At 27.9% G+C, this 20,781-nt stretch overlaps 1 protein-coding gene across 2 annotated transcripts; it reads right to left on the bottom strand.

Moving 5' to 3' along the window:
* Positions 1-975: 975 nt before the first annotated feature.
* LOC107415943 (cyclic nucleotide-gated ion channel 2) lies at positions 976-5,854 on the bottom strand. Of its 2 annotated transcripts, none has more exons than XM_016024380.4 (8): positions 5,690-5,854; positions 4,745-5,387; positions 3,133-3,348; positions 2,722-3,035; positions 2,139-2,250; positions 1,793-2,029; positions 1,590-1,676; positions 976-1,496 (listed from the first exon to the last, which is right to left on the bottom strand). In XM_016024380.4, the coding sequence occupies exons 1-8, from the start codon at positions 5,728-5,730 to the stop codon at positions 1,005-1,007; spliced, it is 2,142 nt and encodes a 713-aa protein (XP_015879866.1). In that variant the 5' UTR covers positions 5,731-5,854; the 3' UTR covers positions 976-1,004. The 2 variants fall into 2 exon arrangements, with proteins under 2 accessions (XP_015879866.1, XP_015879865.1); XM_016024379.4 differs by having other exon boundaries at positions 4,745-5,390; positions 5,690-5,851.
* Positions 5,855-20,781: the final 14,927 nt, after the last annotated feature.

The raw sequence follows: 20,781 nt of genomic DNA, 5'->3' as shown, positions 1-20,781 counted from the left end.
AATTGAGGAGGTAATTTATAATTTTTCCTAAATATATATTCGAAACTAGAAGAATTTATATATTGTAACAGAAATTTGAATTGAGAATTATTTTGCAAACATATTTTGACTATTTTTTGCTAGATTGTTCCACAAAATGTTTATTATTATATTTAGTTTAATATATTTGTGGAACAATATTGTTTTATTTCAAATAGGTTCAACATGTTTTATATAAAAAATAAAATACATAGTCAAAAAGCTGCAAAATAAAAAATCAAAAAAAGAAAAAGGAAAAAATAAAAATTATATGAAAAACATACCTATTAATTTTTAGTTTAACAAAATTAATAATTTAATGAATTATTATTCATTTTGCAACCTCTTCAACCAAGACAATTACAAAATGATTCGCAACTCCATCAGCGGAAATTGAGCTGGATAATAATAATATTATTGGATTTTAAAGATTGAAAACGACACGACACCGTAGTAATGAAGCTACGAAAAAGCCAAAAGGGGACAAGTCGTCGTGTTCTGGGCCACGTGGTTCATGAATGACGTCACTATATTGGCAAACGACACGGGAAATGTGCATGCATGGCTTGCCGTTGGGGCAAACTGAAAGTGACAAAAGGAGGCGCAGAGAAAGCAAATGACAAAAACGACGTAGCTTTTCTTGTTGGCAAAGTATTGCTAATACATATCCCTTCTGGAATTATTCAGTGAACGAATTTCCCTTTTTAGCCTTGATCAGCAAAATGCAACTTTTATTATCAAAAACCCAAAAAAAAAAAAAAAAAAAAGAGTTACAACTAAACTACACTCTCCAGACAGACTCATCTTCTTTTTTTTGTCTTTTTTCTGACAGCATAATGCCACTTCCCATGTGGGCGAGACCAGAAAACAAAGATTTTATTGAAAATTGGATGGGATATTACTTGGTTGGGACTCAATAAAAACTAAAGAGAAAAAATAAAAATAAAATTGGTAGTGTTTTTTTTTTTTTTTTTTTTTTTTAATATTTATTCGAGGTGATCGTGTGGCTTAATGGACATGAACAAAGCAGCATATTGCATTAGCTTCCGATCGGTGCCTCCATTATCAGTGGAAACAGCAGGAATCACAGGACCTCTGGTCCTCAACCTGTAACGACGCCATGCAAGTTGTATATTTACAGCTGCCCATGTTCTCCAATTCGATGAATAATATCTCGCCGTCCTTTTCAACCTCTCATTCGCAAATTTGTACCTGAAATGATCCGTTATGTATCTCAGATCTTCCGAATTTAGCCCGAATGCATCCGTGGATTCCACGCAGAGGAACGTGGCAGATGATGAAGGAAGCCGGTCGTTAAATGGTCTTCTAAGACACCACGAAAGCAGCTCGTCGCCTAGAAAACCTCCTGGTTCAAGCACACTCGTTGCCACCATGCCTTTGCTTAGATTTTGGCTGCGTTTAATCTTTCCTCGAACTATGAATATCATTCTAGGCACAGGGTCTCCTTCTCTTATTATCTGTTTAATTCAATTTAACAAGTGAGTTTACATGTACATATTAATTAATTACGGTACTAAATAATGGTATGTTGTACAAAAATTTTGACACACCTTTTCATCTTTTGAGAAGACTAGTGGTCTGACCCGGTCGCATATATTGTCAAGAATAAGATCGTCCAAGTTGTGGAACAGAGGAACCTATAAAGGAACACAACAGAGAGTATGAATATGATTAATTATAAACAGGACAATTATAAAGTGCCATTAGCTATATATATATATATATATACATATATTTAAAAAAAAATGGTTACCTTTTTAATGAGGTCTAGGCACAGGTAGCGTTTGATGTCCCTCCGGAGACCTTCAGGCAAATCTTTGAGCATTTCCAACTCGTCTTCTCCTCCCATGGCTGCCCATCTCTGCCTTTCGAAATGGCGCACTCTCTGTCTCAGCCTAGACGGTAATTGTCTCCTTCTCATCCACCATTCCATGTCTCTACATCTCAGCTGCATTTTCCTCTTCTTTGCCATCACTGCATGCAGGAATACCTGCCCAAACAATGAAAGTTTCAGGTGAAAATTACCTGTATATGTAAGATAAAAAAAGAAGAAAAAAAAAGGTTATATTGTAACATTGTATATGTAAGATAGAAGTTACCTGTATATTTCCAATTAATAGTGTAAAGAGAAGCAAGCCGCTTAGCACGATGCATATACTGAAAATCACTTCCAGCCAGTGACTTGTAGGTTCGAGATCATTGCCAAATGTGCTGCCAAATGTTAGACACCATAGCACGGTTTAGGCAAATCATCAGATAATCTAATTAGTTCGAGCAAATCCCAATTTTAGCATTTGGACCAAATATAGTAATACCAAACGTTAATTGTGTTAAAATATGTAAAATCACTGTCCACCCACATTGTACAAATTCGAGTTTTTTAAGGAAAAAATAAAAAAATAAAATCATTGTCCACCCACGTCCTAGATAAATAATTTATTATTATGAAATACTTGTAACTTAAAATTGTGGAAGAATACCAATATAATATATAACTACAAGTAACAACACGTAATCAGATTTTGAACTTCTTTGTTACTCTTTCCACACCTACCCTGATATCCTAAACAGTGACTTGTTGGACAAACAAACGCCTAATGACACAATTTTTGAACTTTTGTGACCAAACCAAAATTGTGAAGAAAGACTCTTGAGAAAATCATGTATAGGTAGAAAATATACCTGAGAGTCATTAGACCCCAAAAGATAGGATAAAGAATCTTAACAGAAACTGAATTGCTAGATATGACAGGAAGAGCCCACTGGTAGATCCCATAATTGAAGGTTCCATTGACATCCAAGCAAAGCGGCCTTCTAGCCACGGTTGAGTTACCACCGCAAGGATTGCCTACTGTATCAGAACGTAATAAAAACTGGTAACATACTTCCTCTGAGCATGACAAAGAGAGATTGCACTTGGTGCTTCTCTCACAATGTTGCCGTAGGCACGAAGCCACTCGTTGTATTGCCAGGACATACCAGCAGCCTCCAGCGACCTTTATATTGGATAAATTGATGAAACACCAAGTTACAAAAAAATAAAATAAAATAAAAAGACCAACTATTTAAGTATGATTCTTTATTTAGGCTTACATGAGAAGCGATGAAGTAGGCAATAAGATTGAGACCAAAACCCCACCAAATGGTGCCAAATATGTATCCAGTGACCTTTTGCATTCTTCTCATTAAGCATATGCTGTGATAAACTTTTGGGAGGAATTGAAATAAAAAAATCAATAGAAGTATTGTCATTATCAGCTTAATCCGCTCTTCTCTTATTAACTTTGGCAAAACTAACCAAAATACAGCCTGCAAAACAGACACATATATAATACATGAGGTAAACACGTGGAATTAGAGCATGAGTTATCTAATATAAAAATTTCTATAGCTAGAACATAGACATGGGACAGAATAATTGTTTTGTACTATGGAATTAGAGCATGAGATAGCTAGAAGCATCTGAAATTAGTCATGGAACAGAGTAATTGTTTTGTAATATTTTGCCCCTCCATGTAGAACTCTTTACATTTATGCCCTTTATCTAACATAGATACCTATTTTATTTATTTAACCCAAAAAAAAAAAAAACAATTTTATTTTATTTTTATTAAGAAAAAAATAGCTGTAAAAGTGGACATGTGGTGGTAGGACGCTAGTTTGGCACCCACTTGATTGAAACGTCAAACCACTTATATGCAACTTCACAATATGACCATACGATAAGAAACTTTCTATCCCTCTCGTCTGAAAACTCCATTTCCGTAAAAATTTATGCTTCATGATGGACCCTTTTTGGTAAATTATCTAAAAGGAAACCTTTTTCATCATCGAGTGCTAAAAGTTTCAAATTTGAAAGATACATCATCAAGATCATACGTTTAACCATGAAAATTTTATAAACTAGGATAAGAAACTAGTATTTATATAGCTGTTAAAAATTCTTTTTCCATTTCCATTAACACGTGTCAACTTTTTCATTAATCACACGGTAAAGTAAATTTGTCTCCATTCTAAGTACTTCCAACTACCAAAATGACAATCAAAGATAAAAAAGAGTAAATCCACAAACACAACAAACAAGAAATTTACTCCGACAGCAGACAAAAAAAAAAAAAAAAATGGAAGAAGAAAAAGTGCCAGCTAACTCAATTTCCTTAACTTCTGAAAAACAATTTCAATTAAGAAAATAAGGACAAATTTTACCATATCAAAGATTAAAGCTAAAAACACACACACACACACACACATATATATATATATATATATATATACAACTATTGGTATATTTCTTTCAGCAAAAAAAAAAAAAAAATGACTATGGCATATTTCAAGGGACAATAACATATGGACAGACTTTGAGGTGAAAAAGATACGTACACAACGAAAACTTGTGCTGAAATGAAATAATTCGTATATCATGCTTCTGCAGCGCCACGGAGTAGCATGGCCCCACACAATGCTGAAGTATCAGCCAGCCTATTTGATTTTTCATTACTAATTTTTTATTTTTTATTTTTTATTTTTATATGTTATTCGAATTCAGAATCTCATCTTTAGAAGTATAGACATTATTATTACTAAACTGTCGTGTTCAATAGTTGTTGGCCACTGAACAACGATGGGAGTAAAGGTAAAACAAGAGTGATTGGATTAAAAGTAAGGAAATTTACAGCGGTGGATTTGAGTGAGAACATTCACTGACCTGAGGAACTGGAAGAATGACGAAAGCGTCGAACCAGAAGCCTTTAAAAGACCTAAGGTAGTGAGTGGCGATGGCACGTGTGTCCCATACCAGCTTCCCGCAACCGACCACCAGAGATTCCCTCGAGACGTACGCCAGCCGAAACTGCAACCACAGGTGGCAGAGATGAACGGCGTCGACGCACGTGCGCAGCACCGTCACGATGGCCGCCAACCCGCCGTCCATGTAGAGGCAAGGAGTACCACCTCTGCCAATCGACAGCGCGTAGAAGAAAAGCGGGTCGACCGCCAAGGCCATCCCACGCGCCAAAAGGAACGTGCGGTTCCACTTCTGCACGCGCTTGCTGCGGGGGTCGAGTACCCGACCGAACGGGCCGGTGGGCCGCTGGAGACGGGCTGCCGAGCCCAGGCCTTTCTTGAGGTCGGTTCGGGAGTGGATTGGGATCAGGGAAGTTCCAGCGCAGGCTTCCCACTGCGGCTGGTTGGCCTTGTCGCACGTGGTGGAGTGGAACACCGGAGCTCCCATACGTGTGCAGGCGTAGCATTCGACGGAGCTGGAGATTGGGCTGTCGTCGTCGTTGTCGTCGCTGTCGCTCTGTGAGGTGTTCTGGTTAGTTTGTTTCTGTCGTCCATTGTTAATCCACCTGCTAATGCCAGCAAATCAAAAATCCATATAAAATTTCTAATCATGCAAAATATATATCTATATAAAATTCAGATCAGAGCAGCTTATACTGCTTGACTCACTGACACCCGGTTACATGTAATCATATCGATAATTTATGTGATAATTATCGATATGATATGATTACATGTAATTTATGTGAAAGTTATCGATATTTTTTTTTTATACAAGATGTTGATTATCCGCAACACAAGCTAGGCAAAGGCAATGACGCCAAGTAAAATAAGATACATATATATATACATATATGAAAAGAATTACCTTTGGATGGAGAAGTGGAATGGGTTGGGATGGGAGGGCATGGTCGATGAAGGAAGGAAACCATGGGAGAGAAGATCGAGCGGAGGGGGGAGAGAGAGAGAGAGAGAGAGAGAGCGAGAGAAATGGGGAAGAAGCAGGGGGGTGGCAAGAGAGTTTATAAGAGGAAGGAGAAGAGAGAGAGAGAGAGGGAAGTGGGGACCAACTGAAGGTGTAATGGTGTCAGGTTGCACATGAAGAGGAGGAAGAAGAAGAGAAAGGAGTTAGAAGAGGTACTCTCTCACGGAACGTCATGGCGAAGGGTGGGCCACATCTACCCCGCTGTCTGATTAACAATGGGGTCCACTCTGTTCCAGTCATTACTGAATACTCCATGTCACCTCCACCCCTCTTTCTCACTTCACCACCCCTCTTTGTCACTTCACTCGACTCTTCATTTTGGACCACCTCTTACTATTCCCCTTTTTTTATTTTTTAAATAATAATTAATACACGAAATTATTTTAATAATTATTCTACTTTGGAAGGCTTTTTCTTATTAAGTTTTTTTTTTTTTTTTAAATTTTAAATAAGAACATATCACCATATGAACGCTAAGGCATTAAAGAAATAATATATGAGCGCACATGCGCGCATATATATATATATATATATATATATATATTTTAATGTGTAAATTATATTTAAATTAATATTTTGTTTAAAAAAATGTTAATTTTTATTATATATATTTATATAGTATATATAACAAAATTTATATTTTTATAAAAAAAAAATTTAATATTTTTTTAAAAAATATCAATTTAAATATGATGTACGTACACATAAAACTATAATATATATATATATATATAGTTTATTATTGAAAGGAAAAAAAAAAATACAAAAAGACACGCTGCACTGTGAATGTTTGTTAAACTTCATAACCACACTCTTCACGACCTCTATGGATCCATCGGGTTGGTGTTGATCTTTTTTTGATCTTAGAACATACTTTGATATGCTCATACATGCCTATCATTCATTAGAGATAATGGTCCCACTGTCCTTATATAATAATATATTTTAATAAAAAAAATTAAAAAAAAAAAAAAAAAAAAAAAAAAAAAAACAAGAAGCAAAATTATTGAATTTGGTGATGGTTGATGGGTTGGGGCATCCGCATCACATACCCTCTCTTCTCTCTCTCTCTCTCTCCAATGCATATATATATATGTATAAATTTATCAAAACCATTCAATTATTTTTTATTTATGTGGATATAAATTCAATTCGAATATATATAAATATATATAACCAAATTGTATCAAATTGATCGCAGAGATCCCGAAATACAATAATTATTTTATAGAAAGAATTCTTTCTATATTTCTTTCATAAAATTTCTTTCTATTTTTCTTTCATAAAAATTTCTAGCTTTTTGACAGGAGAGAGGGCTCCACTTGTGCATGCATTAATGCATGGTACACGTATATGTTCATGGTCGGTTTTAACACAGACCACTGAAGCCAGCATAATCTAGGTTCACATTAATATAATATATAAAAGTAACCATACATATCCAAGAAGTTTATTATCAACTTATTTATGGAAATAATTTATTCATTTCCAATAATTTGTGAATGCTCATGCCAAGTTTTACATCACACCAATTCGCAAGTTAACAAATTTATTGATGATGATGATGATTACTATTATATATATATATATATATATATAATTGCATGATTATAAGGTGCCGAAATCAGAAAGGCCGGCGTGACCCTTTGAGCCTATCAGGCTCATTATGCTTGATAATTCTTCTATTAAATTTTCGCATTTTTTTTTAATTATTCATATTATATATATCGAGACAGGGGTTATTAATATCTATCTATCTATCTATATATATATATATATATAATAAAGAGGGAGAGAGGGAAAAGCAAGGAACATGTGGTGTAGACTTGAGTCCATGGTCGATATATAGTAATAATCAGATCATAAATATCAGCCGGTTGATTTATTTAATTGGAATTATTGTGTTTAATTATGATAACAATGAAAACTCCTAGAAAGCACAAAAATCATGCACCCATATTTATATGATATATCATATTATATGCATATAAAATTAGAGTGAATATATATATATTGGTAGAGTTTGGCTTTTATGTGAACGATTTGATTTAGATTATGTTTTTTAAAAAAACTGTTATCTAAATAAAATATTTTATAAGACCATTTGCATTTTAAAAAAAATACAAACTTCTGTATTGGAGCCATATCGTGTGTGTGTGTGTATATATATATATATATATACACACAAATTTGATTTGTTGTGGGAATTATAATTTTCATTTTATATTGAAAATATAATTTTCATTTTAATTATCAATTGATACATTATTAGTATTGGAGATATAAACACATTAACATTTTATGTTGATAGCATAATTATATATGTATATTGTAGCTAAGATTCAACTTTCGGGGAGACTTGTATAGAATCTTTTTGAGTCAATTTGGTGGGAAAATTTTATTACTTTTGAATATTGTACATAATTACCCCAATAAATTAACTTAACGTAAAAAATAAATAAATAAAACAACAACAAAAACAAAATGAGAGAAAAAAAAAGAAAGGAATTCCTATGCCAATAAAGTAAAACATGATTTTAATTGTAACTTAAAATTCTTCAAAGATGGAATTTTATTGAGTTTTCTATAAATTTTCCATTTTCCTATAAAAAAATTAACCAAATCAAACTTCTTGTTATTTTCTTTCTACATTTCTTTCTTTATAACTGTCTTATTGTATACTTTTTGTTAAGTTAATTATTTTAAGTTATTTTTTATGGTAAACTAATACTATATGTATACGTATACAAATATATTTTTTCAATTTTTAGCTAGGTGGCTTGAGCTCCCCTAGCCCAAGGCTGGCTACGTCTCTGGACATAGGCATCTACATTTTTTTCGATATATAGGTAACCACGCAACCTTAATTATCCATGGTAAATAAAGTTAGTTGTAAATTATAAATCAGTAATATTAACATAAAAAAGGGGTGCAAACTAATAACTGACTAGATGCATTCTCTTTTTATTCACTTCTGGCTCTTTGCCGCGAAAAAGCTAAAGTATCCTTGACTTTAATGTTTTTGTCTTCGCATATATAATTTGCCTTTTTCTTTTTTTCATTTTTCAAAATTTAATTCCTGATCATCACTTTATTCTATCTGCATCATCTTTTCTTGCATGACTACGAATGGGACTTGCTATCTTCCCAATAATATTTCTCTTTATATATATACACCCAATTTACATATAATTTCATTGTACATTATACATATTGTACTCGTGATGAACATTATAAATTTCTAATTTCGTCTAAAAATCTGAAGGAAACTGTTAAAACTCACACTATCTACAAAAGGGTACGAAAGGAAGAAACTAACAAGCTTGTATGTAATAGAAAAAATAAAATAAAAAACTATTAATTTCAGTTGAAAATCATGTCCAAGCTAACCATTTGTTATTATTCTTCATGTTGCTTTGAGTGGGTAAACCGTCTCTGCATAATCTTTAGGGAAAACTTTGCAGAAACAGCTTTTATGCTATATACCAATATGTACAAAAACAGCCTCTATCTCCTATTGCTTTAATATTTACTTTTACTTTTTCGTCGTCTGTGTTTGGAATATGACGGTTTCGTGGACACCTTCGAAATGAATGCTAGCTATTGAATGGAAAGTTCCTGCAAAATGCCCGAGGTATGGTACCTGAACCTTTAGCTTCTACAAAGTGGAAACACATAATTAACAACAATCCAAAAACTAGTGCAGCAACGTTAAAAAAACATATGTATAATTTTAAACTATTGGGAACAAGTGGCAAAACCACTTTTTTCCCCTCCAACTAGGGCATATCCTTTAAAAACCATTCAACTTGACCAGGCAATATATTCTCATTTTGCATTACAATGGTCAGTCATCACTAAACTAATTATTTATTTATTTGTATTGGGAATTAAGAGAATTGGAACTATGAATTGATATGATTTCTCGCATCAAGCATTAACATGTTTTGAATATATATATATATATATATATTTCATTTATGGTACAAATATTTGTATATTTTTATCATGTATATTTTTTTAAAGATGATAGTTTTTAAAAAAATCATCGTCAATATTATCATGCAGAAATGGATATTGATGATGATTTTTTCAAAAATCATCGTTTCTAAAATCGTTCACATCATATCAAACTATAGATTATATATATATATATATATATATATATATATATATGTATATATAACAGAACTTTGTGTGTGTTTATATTATAAGATGATAACATTATCTAGAGGCTCATCGTATGGAGACAAAAATATGTGGATGGATCTAAAGACAATCTTGTTTACTCGTGTGAGTGAGCAAAATGATGATGAAACCTTGAAGAATCTTCCAAAAACTTATGAAAAGATTCCAGCAGTCGCTTTCTATACAGTACCAAGTTTTGAAATCCCGAGGAAAAAAAGTTTCACCTCGTAAAAAATACTATTGGCAAAGTTGGATTATATGACCACACCATAAACATATTTGTCACCACTTTACGTAAAAATAAAAAAAGCATAACTCATAATTACACAAAACTCTTTATCCTTTTCTTTCTTTAGCTTGATATGACTTTGCACACTAGTTAATTATTTGAGATTGAGCAATAGATAATAATATAATAACATACATCTCCTAGGACTCATGCTATTTTTATAGGTTAAATTAATAAATTTATTCTTTATCATACATATATATGAATTTTTAAGAAAAATGATTAAACGTTTTTATTATATGTTTCATATCTTTGTATACAGTTCCCAAAAATTAAGCGTTTCATATATATATATATATATATCTTACATGTTAGTAAAAAAAATATATACTTCCACACACATATATAGAAGAGAGGTTAAAAAAATATATATATATATATATATAAATTGTTTTCAAACCAATAAGAGCTAAGCATTGGCTAAATTAAGAAAAAATAAAGAAAATTTTTAAGTAGTAAATATTTTGTCATGTGGGTGAAGAGGAAAAGGTACTAACAATTTTTCAAAGGACGTTATGTTATGATATCATCACAGAAACCTATTTATATTCTTAATAATATATAACATTTTGGATCCAATGAAGGCAATGGATTGCAATGGGAGGAAAAGGACCATCACGGACCATCACATCAATTGGCCGAAGCAAAACGTGACCCACGCACGGTGAATTGAAAATTTTCACCCGAGAAATTGGACGTAAAAAATATGAAATGATCGATAATTGGTACCTACAAGACTTTATGAGAGAAAAAGAAGGAACCAAATTTGAATGAGACAATCCCAACACTCTCTTTATGTTTCATCACACTGTAATGGAATCTATTTGTAGACACTTTTTTTTTTTTTTTTTTGAGTGATGAATCTATTTTTAGACTTCAATATACATATATAATCAGTGTTTATTGACAAAATAGTTTAGGATTATATATAATTAGTGTAACCAAGAATTAATATCCAATAAAGTTTGTAAAAGGGACATCTCATCAACTATATAAAAGATTAAAAAAAAAATTAATCAATAAAATATTAAATAAATATGATCAATTTGATGTACCAATTAAAAAATAAAAAGCAATAAAATCACTAGGTGACAATTAAAAAAGAAAATCAATTTAGAAAAATATGATCCTACATGACAAAAGCCTGACAAACCGTAAGCATACAAGTATTGAACCTTAATGGGACAAAGGAAGAGTTAGACTCATAGAAAATTTATTCGATGGTTTTATTATTAATTTTTGTTTTTTATTTTTTTTATTATTCATTTGCTTTGAAAATTAAGTACATATTTGGTATATAAATTAGTTATTTTTAATAAAATATAAATACGTATTTATAAGAATTAACAAAAATGAATAGTTATTTCTATTGATATATTTGTTTATTATCTTAAATTAGGTCCAGTATTTATTCTTTATAAAGATTTTTTTTTCTTTCCAAAAATATCAAATTTCATAAAAATTAATTGAAAGTGAAACTTTTAGTTATTTATGTAGTTTTAGTTTAAGATAATTAATCTAGATTTGAATATATTTTAAATATGATAATTAATAATTATGAAGTAATTGAAATTTTTTTAGATTCATTAATTGAAGAGTATTTGTCCATAATTTATTATCTTAATTTTTACTTGGTTAAAAAGATTGTTTTTTAAAGTTTTAGGATTAATAATATTCATTCTAAGGATAAAAAATTTTAAATTTTAAATTTTAACATCTCAATATCATAATTGATATTTAAATATTATCTTCTTTAATTAGCTATATTAATTACTCATTATAATAACATATACAATTTAAAATTTGATTAGTCTTATATTGAAATTGTCTGTTTTAAATTAATGACCTATTTACTATTGACAAATAATATCCATAAATAATTTATGTGAACCAAAATTTTATATTTTAAATTTTAAAATTTAAGTTTAAATATCCTTATATTGAAAATTTAAAGGTTTAAATTAATGAGAATTTAATATGAACAATTAATTTCATAATTAATGGAAATAAAAAATTTCTATAGCTCAACATTTTTAAATTTTAAATTTTAAAATTTCAAATTAATGATTAACAGACTTATATGTGTATAACGTTAATATCATGTATAAGATGTTTTGTTTGGTAAATTGTATGATTTATTTTTCTTTATCTATTAAAGGATGGTATTTTTGTAATTTTTTCATAATTTATTAATATTTTATTTTTTTATATGGAAAGTGATTTTTCATAATTTGTTATCGTATTTTTCACTTGATTAAGAAGATATATTTTTAAAGGGAATAAGATATCTATATAAATTCTAATTAATTAATGTTTAAGAAATAATTGTATATAACATTAGACAAATAAACTAATATTATTCCTTTTTATAATTTTGGAGAAAACTAAATAAATCTAATGATGACATATGAAAAGAAATTTTACTAACTATCTTACTTTTATTTATAATATAGATAATATAATACAGATATAGATAAATATGGATATAGATTTTAAAGTGATTTATTAAATTATCTTATTAATTCATAATTCACCATTCCTAATATTGTTGGCAATTAAATAGCAAACAAATTTCTTCAAGTCTAGGCAATTAATCTACCAAAAGTGCAAACACTTTCAAAATGCTTTACTAGATAAAACATCTAAACATAAAAAATGTTAATAATTTTAAAGTATTTTTATTAAATAGAAAATATAAAACATAAAATTGTTTGTGTTTGCATTTTATATTATACCAGCAGTAGATTGATGCTTAAGAAAAATGACAGCATCTATTTTCTTTACATGACTTATTCTCCCTTACATGATAAACTAAAGCTAAAATTATCAAATTTATACTTCATGAAAAATAAAATTAAAGTACCCAAAAAGATGTTCAATCGCAGTATCTTTGAAATATCCAAAGATGAAAATTGAATGTCAATTATTTTTCAAGAATCTGCATCATAAATTTGAATATATATATATATATATATATATATATAATATTATTTATCATTGATTTTATATATTTTTTTTTATTTTTGCTGAAAAGATAGTATAATTTTCATTAACAAGTGAAATATTAACAATAGTTAACCATATATATATATATATATATATATATTTATATATATATATTTATATTATCATAATTTTAAGATTATTTTTTAAAAGCAATTTTAAATATATCTATATATATATTTATAAAGTTCCTTTTAATCATTTTTCCTTTTATATATATATATATATATTTATATTATCATAATTTTAAGATTATTTTTTAAAAGCAATTTTAAATATATCTATATATATATTTATAAAGTTCCTTTTAATCATTTTTCCTTTTATATATATATATATATATATATATATATATTAATTCTCATACATTAATCTTATTATTTTAATAAAATTTTATTTATTATATATCCATATATGGATATGTATTATTATATAGAATTTTTTATATAAAATATCTTCAAAAATAATAATATCTTTTATTATAAAAAAGAATATCTTTAACATAATTCATTTTTCTGTATTAAATACTCATAATATAATTTAATTATCTTAATTATTATTATTATTATTTACCTTATTAACTTTTATCTTATAAGATAATTTATTTATAGTTACATATATTTTAAAGAGATTAAATAAGAACATCAATTTTATTATTGAAATCTATATATTAATGATATTAAAATCTTTTTATTACATATCCATATATGAATATGTATTAGCCTATGAAATTTTTGTATAAAATATCTTTAATAATAAGAAGGAAAAAACATCATTGTTTCATGGATGAATTTTTTTAGAATAGTATTTATCAATATTAATAGCCATTAATAATAAGGAAAATGGAAAATTAGCTTCTCCTTTTGTTTTTTGATGATTTTGAAGGGAATCCAAAATAATATCATGACAATATGTGGCAAATTTATTTTTTGACTATTCAACTTTTATATATTATATAGTTTTTTTCAAAATTTCAAAATAGAAGAAAAAATCATAAATGAATTAAGCTCACATTAAGTTTACCTTATCATTTTAACATCAATTTTTTTTTATTAGCCCTTGAATTGAATCGTGTGAAAAGTCAAGATTTAAAAATCAATTGACAGTCTAATATGAATTTAATGATATTTGAAATCATATTCAGAAAAAATGAAATCTATAGAAACTCTACAAATCATAAATACATTTTTAAAATTCAGCTGTTAGAAATGATTTTTTTTACTTTAAATAAAACTAATTAATAAGCTTCATGTCAATAAAATATAGTATTGACAAATAGTAACATTCTCTGCCATAACTATAAAATCCTATAAATTATTACTGTTCTGGGTCCACTCATAAAATTAGTTTTTGTTATTTTTCTCCTTTTTTTATTTATTATTTATTTATTATCTACCGGGATCCAAATATAAAACCTTTATATTTATGTTTATATATAAGACTCAAAAATAATTTAAGATAGACCTAAACTTCCCGTTTAAAAATTATTAAATGAGATTTTTAGCAAAATATCAGAAAAAAAAAATGGGGAATATCATTGAACCAACTTCTCTTGACATGTATAATTCTACTACTCTTTAATAATAACTTCATTAAAAAAAATAATAATAATAGTAATAATAATAATAATAAAAACTACTCTTATATAATACAAACTCATCACACTTTTTCTCTCTCCTTGAAATAGGACCGTCCCAACCATTTTTGAGGCTCTAGGCGGGAAACAACATTTGGGTCCTAATTTTTTTTTTTTAAATATTAGTTTTTAAAAAATAGACTTATATACAATTTAATTTTGTAGTATTTTGAAAGGCAAAGTTACTAATAAATTTTTATATTGAAGATTCAATAATAAATATTTTTTAATTGATAAAACTGCTAAATTATTTAATCTTTCTTGAGTTGTTGAGGGCAAACAAGAGTATTATTTAACAAGCTATCCGTGCATTAGGAAAAAAAATTTAATTTTTTATATAGTTTAGTATCTAAAATGCCGTTTTTAATTTTAAATTTATTATTTCTTTTAAAACTTTTCATTCTGAAAATAAATATAAACTATTAATATGACATAGCATATCATATTTTAAAAAATTTTCAAAATTTAAACATTTTTCTTTTAGAAAATCATCATCAAGCAATTTGATTTTTCTATATCATATAAAATATCAAAATTATCTTTATATATCGTAAACTATTCAAACCTATTTTGAAGTGAAAGAATGGCACAATCAATTATATAGTTGAAATAATTAATTTAAAAAATTATTCAACTATAAGTCTCACCTAATTAGTTTCATTCTCAGTAATTTAATTTTTTCTTCTAATTACATGTTTTTAATGAAATTTTGGTTCTACATTCATCTTATTTGCAATCTCTTAAGCAGAAATCATTGTAGATATGAACCAATTTCAAAGATAAAAATAATCAAAGATAATTAGCAATAAATTATTAATTAAAGATAATTTAAAATTTTAACAAAGTCAACTTTTTATGTTTACAAAATAAATTAATAATTATATTTTATTTAATAAATATATATGTATATATTAATTTATCTTTTATTAATAAATATATATGTGTATATATATATATATATATATATAACTTATACGCAAAATATTTTTTGGGCCCCCCAATAAAATGGGGCCCTAGGCATATGCCTTAGTGGTCTATGCCTTAAGCCGGGCCTGCCTTGAAAAAGACAAAATAAATAAGAGTTTCTATCTATCGCTTTCTGAACAAGAAAGTAAAGATGCGGGACGTGAGTATCTCCTTACAAGGCCACATATATAGCTTTCACAAATATGAGCTGGAATTTAACATTTTGATCAGGTAGCTAAATTCCAAGTTCTAACAAAAATTCCATACTATTTTCTGATCTCTTATTAAAGTGACACTGTCATACTTTTTTTTCTAAATTCATGTAAAAGGTAATATTATTCAGCCAACCTCACTTGATTCAAAAATAAATATTTAAAGTAATATTCCCAAACATTTTTTTTCAACATTGCATAAATTTTTACAAGCGTTTTCACTTTAATATACAAGTTTTGCTTAAAGTAACGATCAACTCCTTAAAAAGTTCGTTGTTCTCATCAACCTTTTTCTCCATGTGATTGGCTATATATATTGAAGGGTTTATGCTAGCTTACTTTATTGTAAATAAATGATAGAATTTTTATGTATTTCCCTAGTATGAATTTCTTATTAGCGAGTTTCCGAACTTGTATGAACCTAAATATTGGCCATACTCATCATGTTGCCTTTGTAGGTAAATTGAAAAAAATCGCATATGTAAACAGAACGATGTTAACTGCACATAATATCAAATTACCGCTTGTCTGCTCTTCAATTCAAAAGTCTTTATCTTTTCATTTTTTTTTTTCTTTCCAGAAAGATTCAAAAGTCCTTATCAACATATCAAAATTTGAAAACAATAATACTTATCTCTATTACTAAACGCTATTAGGCGTCTTGGTCCCACATATTTTGGAATGTTTAGGGTAATGAGATAAATATGGGCTAAACATAAAAATAATAAATCAAATATATATTTATGATGTATGAAATATACCGATCTTGATTGATAAATACCTCAAATAATTGAAAGCATAATACAACAAGTGGATGAATTTGTAAGGTGCCCCAAATCCATACAAACAAATTCAATCAAATCCGTATACCAAGCCGTACCACTTTGTGTGGCCGTGAAAATAAAAAATTGACATTTCCCAATAGGCCAAACACATTATTTTCAATAATTTTTGCATAATTAAGAAAATTAGATTTATAAGACAACTGGAACTTTCCTAGAAATTCAAAGCTTGTGTTGTTTTGTAAGTAATTAAACTTTATTGACAAAAGTGTTCATGTGCATGTACTTTAATTGCTTTTAAAGGAATTCACACCCCAAGTTTTTTTATGTATTGGTTCCGCGCTTTTTGTTTTTTTTAAATATTTAGTACATATCTTCTTTCCATTTGCCACTTCAATTAATTTGGCTTTTGAAAACTTCTTTTTCTTTTCTTTTTTTCTTTCCATGTTTATGGAATTAAATATATATAGAATTGAAGAACAAATTAAAACAGTACTTTTTCATAAAGAACTATACAAGAATTTTCAAATATGAGAAACTTTTGACTTTATTATATTGCGATTCTCATGTAGTTATAAGTGATCAATGAAGATCCCCATATTTCATTTAGGATTTTAAATGAAATAAAATATTACATTAAAATCTTTACCCACTAACTGTTAAAATTACTTGGACTAGTATTAAGCTAAACTTATTTTTAAAACTAAAATTTAAAAATAATTGATTCTATAAGTCTTTTAATATATTACTAGCTATAAAATGAATTTAATATTAGACTGATTTTATATATATATATATATATATATGTCCTACAGTCATAAAGTAAGTCTAGTATCTTTTATGTAATGGGTCTATATTAATTTGAAGGTTTTTTATTGAATTTGAGTGGTGAAATTCAATTATATAAATTGGACAATTCTCTACCATGCAAAACGATGATTTATGTAGAGTTTATATATATATATATATATATACTGAACATTATAAAGTTAAATAAGAAAAACTATTCTTTGTTTTCTTGTGTGAGAAAAATATATCGAACATATATTGCAAACTATAAGGCTGTGGATCTAAATTCTTCAAGTTATATCAATTAATATATAAAGCCCTAAAATGTGGCTTTTTCTTTTTTCTTTTTATAAATCAAACCTAAGTACAGTTTGGGGCATCGTATGCTATAGCATTCGTTTTTCTTTTTATATATCAAATAAATTACATATGCCTTGAAAACTGAGTTCAATAATTTTTTGTTTTTGAAAGACCTAAGCGTTCAATAATTTATGGTGTTAATTAATTAAGTGGGTTTGGCCATCGAATCTGCCTTTTTTTTTTTTTTTTTTTACTATTTTTTACTCTAATATCAAACTCAATTACTATTTTTTAAAAAAATTTAAACTTTTGGAAGTTGCTTATTTATACTTTTTTATAACATATATCCTGCGGACCCTAAAAAAAAAAATTCTATGTATTAAGGCTTGATGATATATATATATCTTGTCAGTCTTGTCAGTCTTGATGATAACTAAGATTGTTATTCAATTATGTATATATGTATATATATATATATATATATATGCGCATCTGGATCCAAATATTTATATACCATCCAAGTTAAACAACGACGAATGATGATAGGGACATGACTTCCACTTTTAACTCCAAAAATCTTTCGTGAATTTGATTCATATATTCCAGAAAAAAAAAAAAAAAATTCATAATCGAAGGACATGGTGTGCCACTTGTAGCTGGTCTTCGTCATCATCATCTCAGTGACAACGCTAGCCATATGTACTGTTATACTCAAATATCAGCCAGACTGCAACTGCTAGCTAATAAAGAAATTAAGCCATATAAATGAGGACATCTCTCATTTTATTAAGTGAAGTGTAAGGGTACAACTGCTAAAGGTTGCCATATTAATTTTTTACATTTTTACTTTAAATTCAAATTTATCAAATTTTTTAACAGATTAACACACACACACACACATATATATATATATATACACGTATCTCATAAATATTATCGATTTAATTATTTTAGGAATACTAAATACGAGATTTTAGATATATATAAGAGATTTTAATTAAAAAAATTTAAACTGTACTATGACTTTATCCCAAAAAAGAAAAGAAAAAAAAGCTAAGCTATGATAAAAAGTTTTGAATTGCAAGTTTTGAATTTTGGTATCATTGTTTGAGTAGAGAGTAATTTACTTTAAAAAGTTTCCATGTTTAATCCTCTACTTTTTGAAACATATTTAGGGGAATGAATACATTTCATTTAGATTGCTGAAATTTTTATTATTTATAATTTAATTTTTAAAAATTTTAAAAGTACAATTAATATTTTTAAATGGATGTGGATCAAATGAAATAAGATAATTATTTTTTAAAACTTAAAAAGGGGTTAATAATATATTTTAAATCAAAAAATTAAATTGTATTTAAATTAAATTTATAAAATTAACTCTTATTGTATTTGTTTGTGGAATGTGTGCGTACAGGAAACAATAATACGTGGTCATACTGAAAGAGTTGGATAAATGTCAGCTGCGGCTGGCGTTTTGCGTTAGTGGAAGAAGAAGGTTCCTCAGGACTAAAACACCCGTACATTCATGATTGCCAAATTTCATCATTAACAAAAATCCAAGTCACTTATATATTAATTTGAAATTATATCCATCTAAAGTTCTATATACTATTTGAAAATAAAAAATAATATAATATAAAATAATATATAAAAATCAGAATATGAGGTGGGGCTTCAAAAACAGCTGCAGGTTATCCTTTTTTATTTATTTATTCTTATTATTATTATTATTTTTTTTTACCTCTTTAATTGGATATGTAGGGCCATGAAATATTTGCATAAGACAAAATCTCTTCCAAATTCAACTACCATCTACTATTCCAATATTCTCTTCATTTTAACCATAATTTGTTGCTCATCATCAACATTTTGACAAGCTCCCTTTAGGTGTGGACTGCTTATTGGATATTCAAATACATACTCTCTGCAAAAATGGCACACATATGAATAGTCTTTAGCCATTTACCATGGACCTTACATTTATATATTGTAATTTTTTTTTTTTTTTTTTTATGATACGATGCATGTCATACAATTTTAATATGACAGTTTATACTAAAATATACACTGCATCAATTTGCATTTGTCCCATAAAATTATTATACATATATATATATATATTTTATTTTTTTCCCCTTCATTTTCATAGCTTTCATAATTTGTAGTGAATCGAGATAGGTGGGCTTTTTTTCTTTTTTTTCTTTTTTTCTTTTTCTTAATCTAAAATGATAAAGCCGTTAAAAGAGGAATTATAAAGAAAAAGGAAACTGACGAAGGAATAAATCTTTTTGAACACACTGTTCAAGGCAAAACGTGAGTCACGGAAAACAAATACTACATGATTCAATAGTTTAGCTTAAATCTAGCTATAAATATTATATGCATATATATATATATACACATTAATGCATTGAATCCTTTTATAGCCAGAAGTTATAATGGAATTATATGCTGATCCATAATAAATTGACGCTATATAAAAAAAAGACGTGATTTTTTTTTCAGGAGAAAAGTAGATGTAACACAAAAAAAAAAAAAAACGATTTTTTTTTAAAAACGCTGATTTTGCATTGGTTTTGCTCCTGGTCCGCATGAAACTTCATCCGACCAGTCCTGACCATCCGACCAGTCCTGACCATAGAATCTCTTTTGATGCATTAGCTATAAATATATATGCATGTACTCGCTTTGAAGTTTTATATAACTAAAACTAAAAATATAATTGGGCAAATAACAACTTTTAATAGTTGTGTTACATATATATATATATATATATATAAATATATCAATGTATTTTCAATATAAAG

The sequence above is a fragment of the Ziziphus jujuba genome, chromosome 4 (assembly GCF_031755915.1).
Source record: "Ziziphus jujuba cultivar Dongzao chromosome 4, ASM3175591v1".
Lineage (NCBI taxonomy): Eukaryota > Viridiplantae > Streptophyta > Magnoliopsida > Rosales > Rhamnaceae > Ziziphus > Ziziphus jujuba.
This window is presented reverse-complemented; position numbering and strand designations above follow the sequence as displayed.

What these genes read in the sequence shown, in the direction of transcription:
- LOC107415943 (XM_016024379.4), bottom strand. Translation starts at nt 5,730, where the DNA reads ATGCCCTCCCATCCCAACCCATTCCACTTCTCCATCCAAAG. An exon ending in TGGGGTCTAATGACTCTCAG is followed by an intron (nt 2,251 to 2,721) that starts GTATATTTTCTA and finishes AACATTTGGCAG; the next exon opens with CACATTTGGCAATGATCTCG. An exon ending in GCCTAGACCTCATTAAAAAG is followed by an intron (nt 1,677 to 1,792) that starts GTAACCATTTTT and finishes GTTCCTTTATAG; the next exon opens with GTTCCTCTGTTCCACAACTT.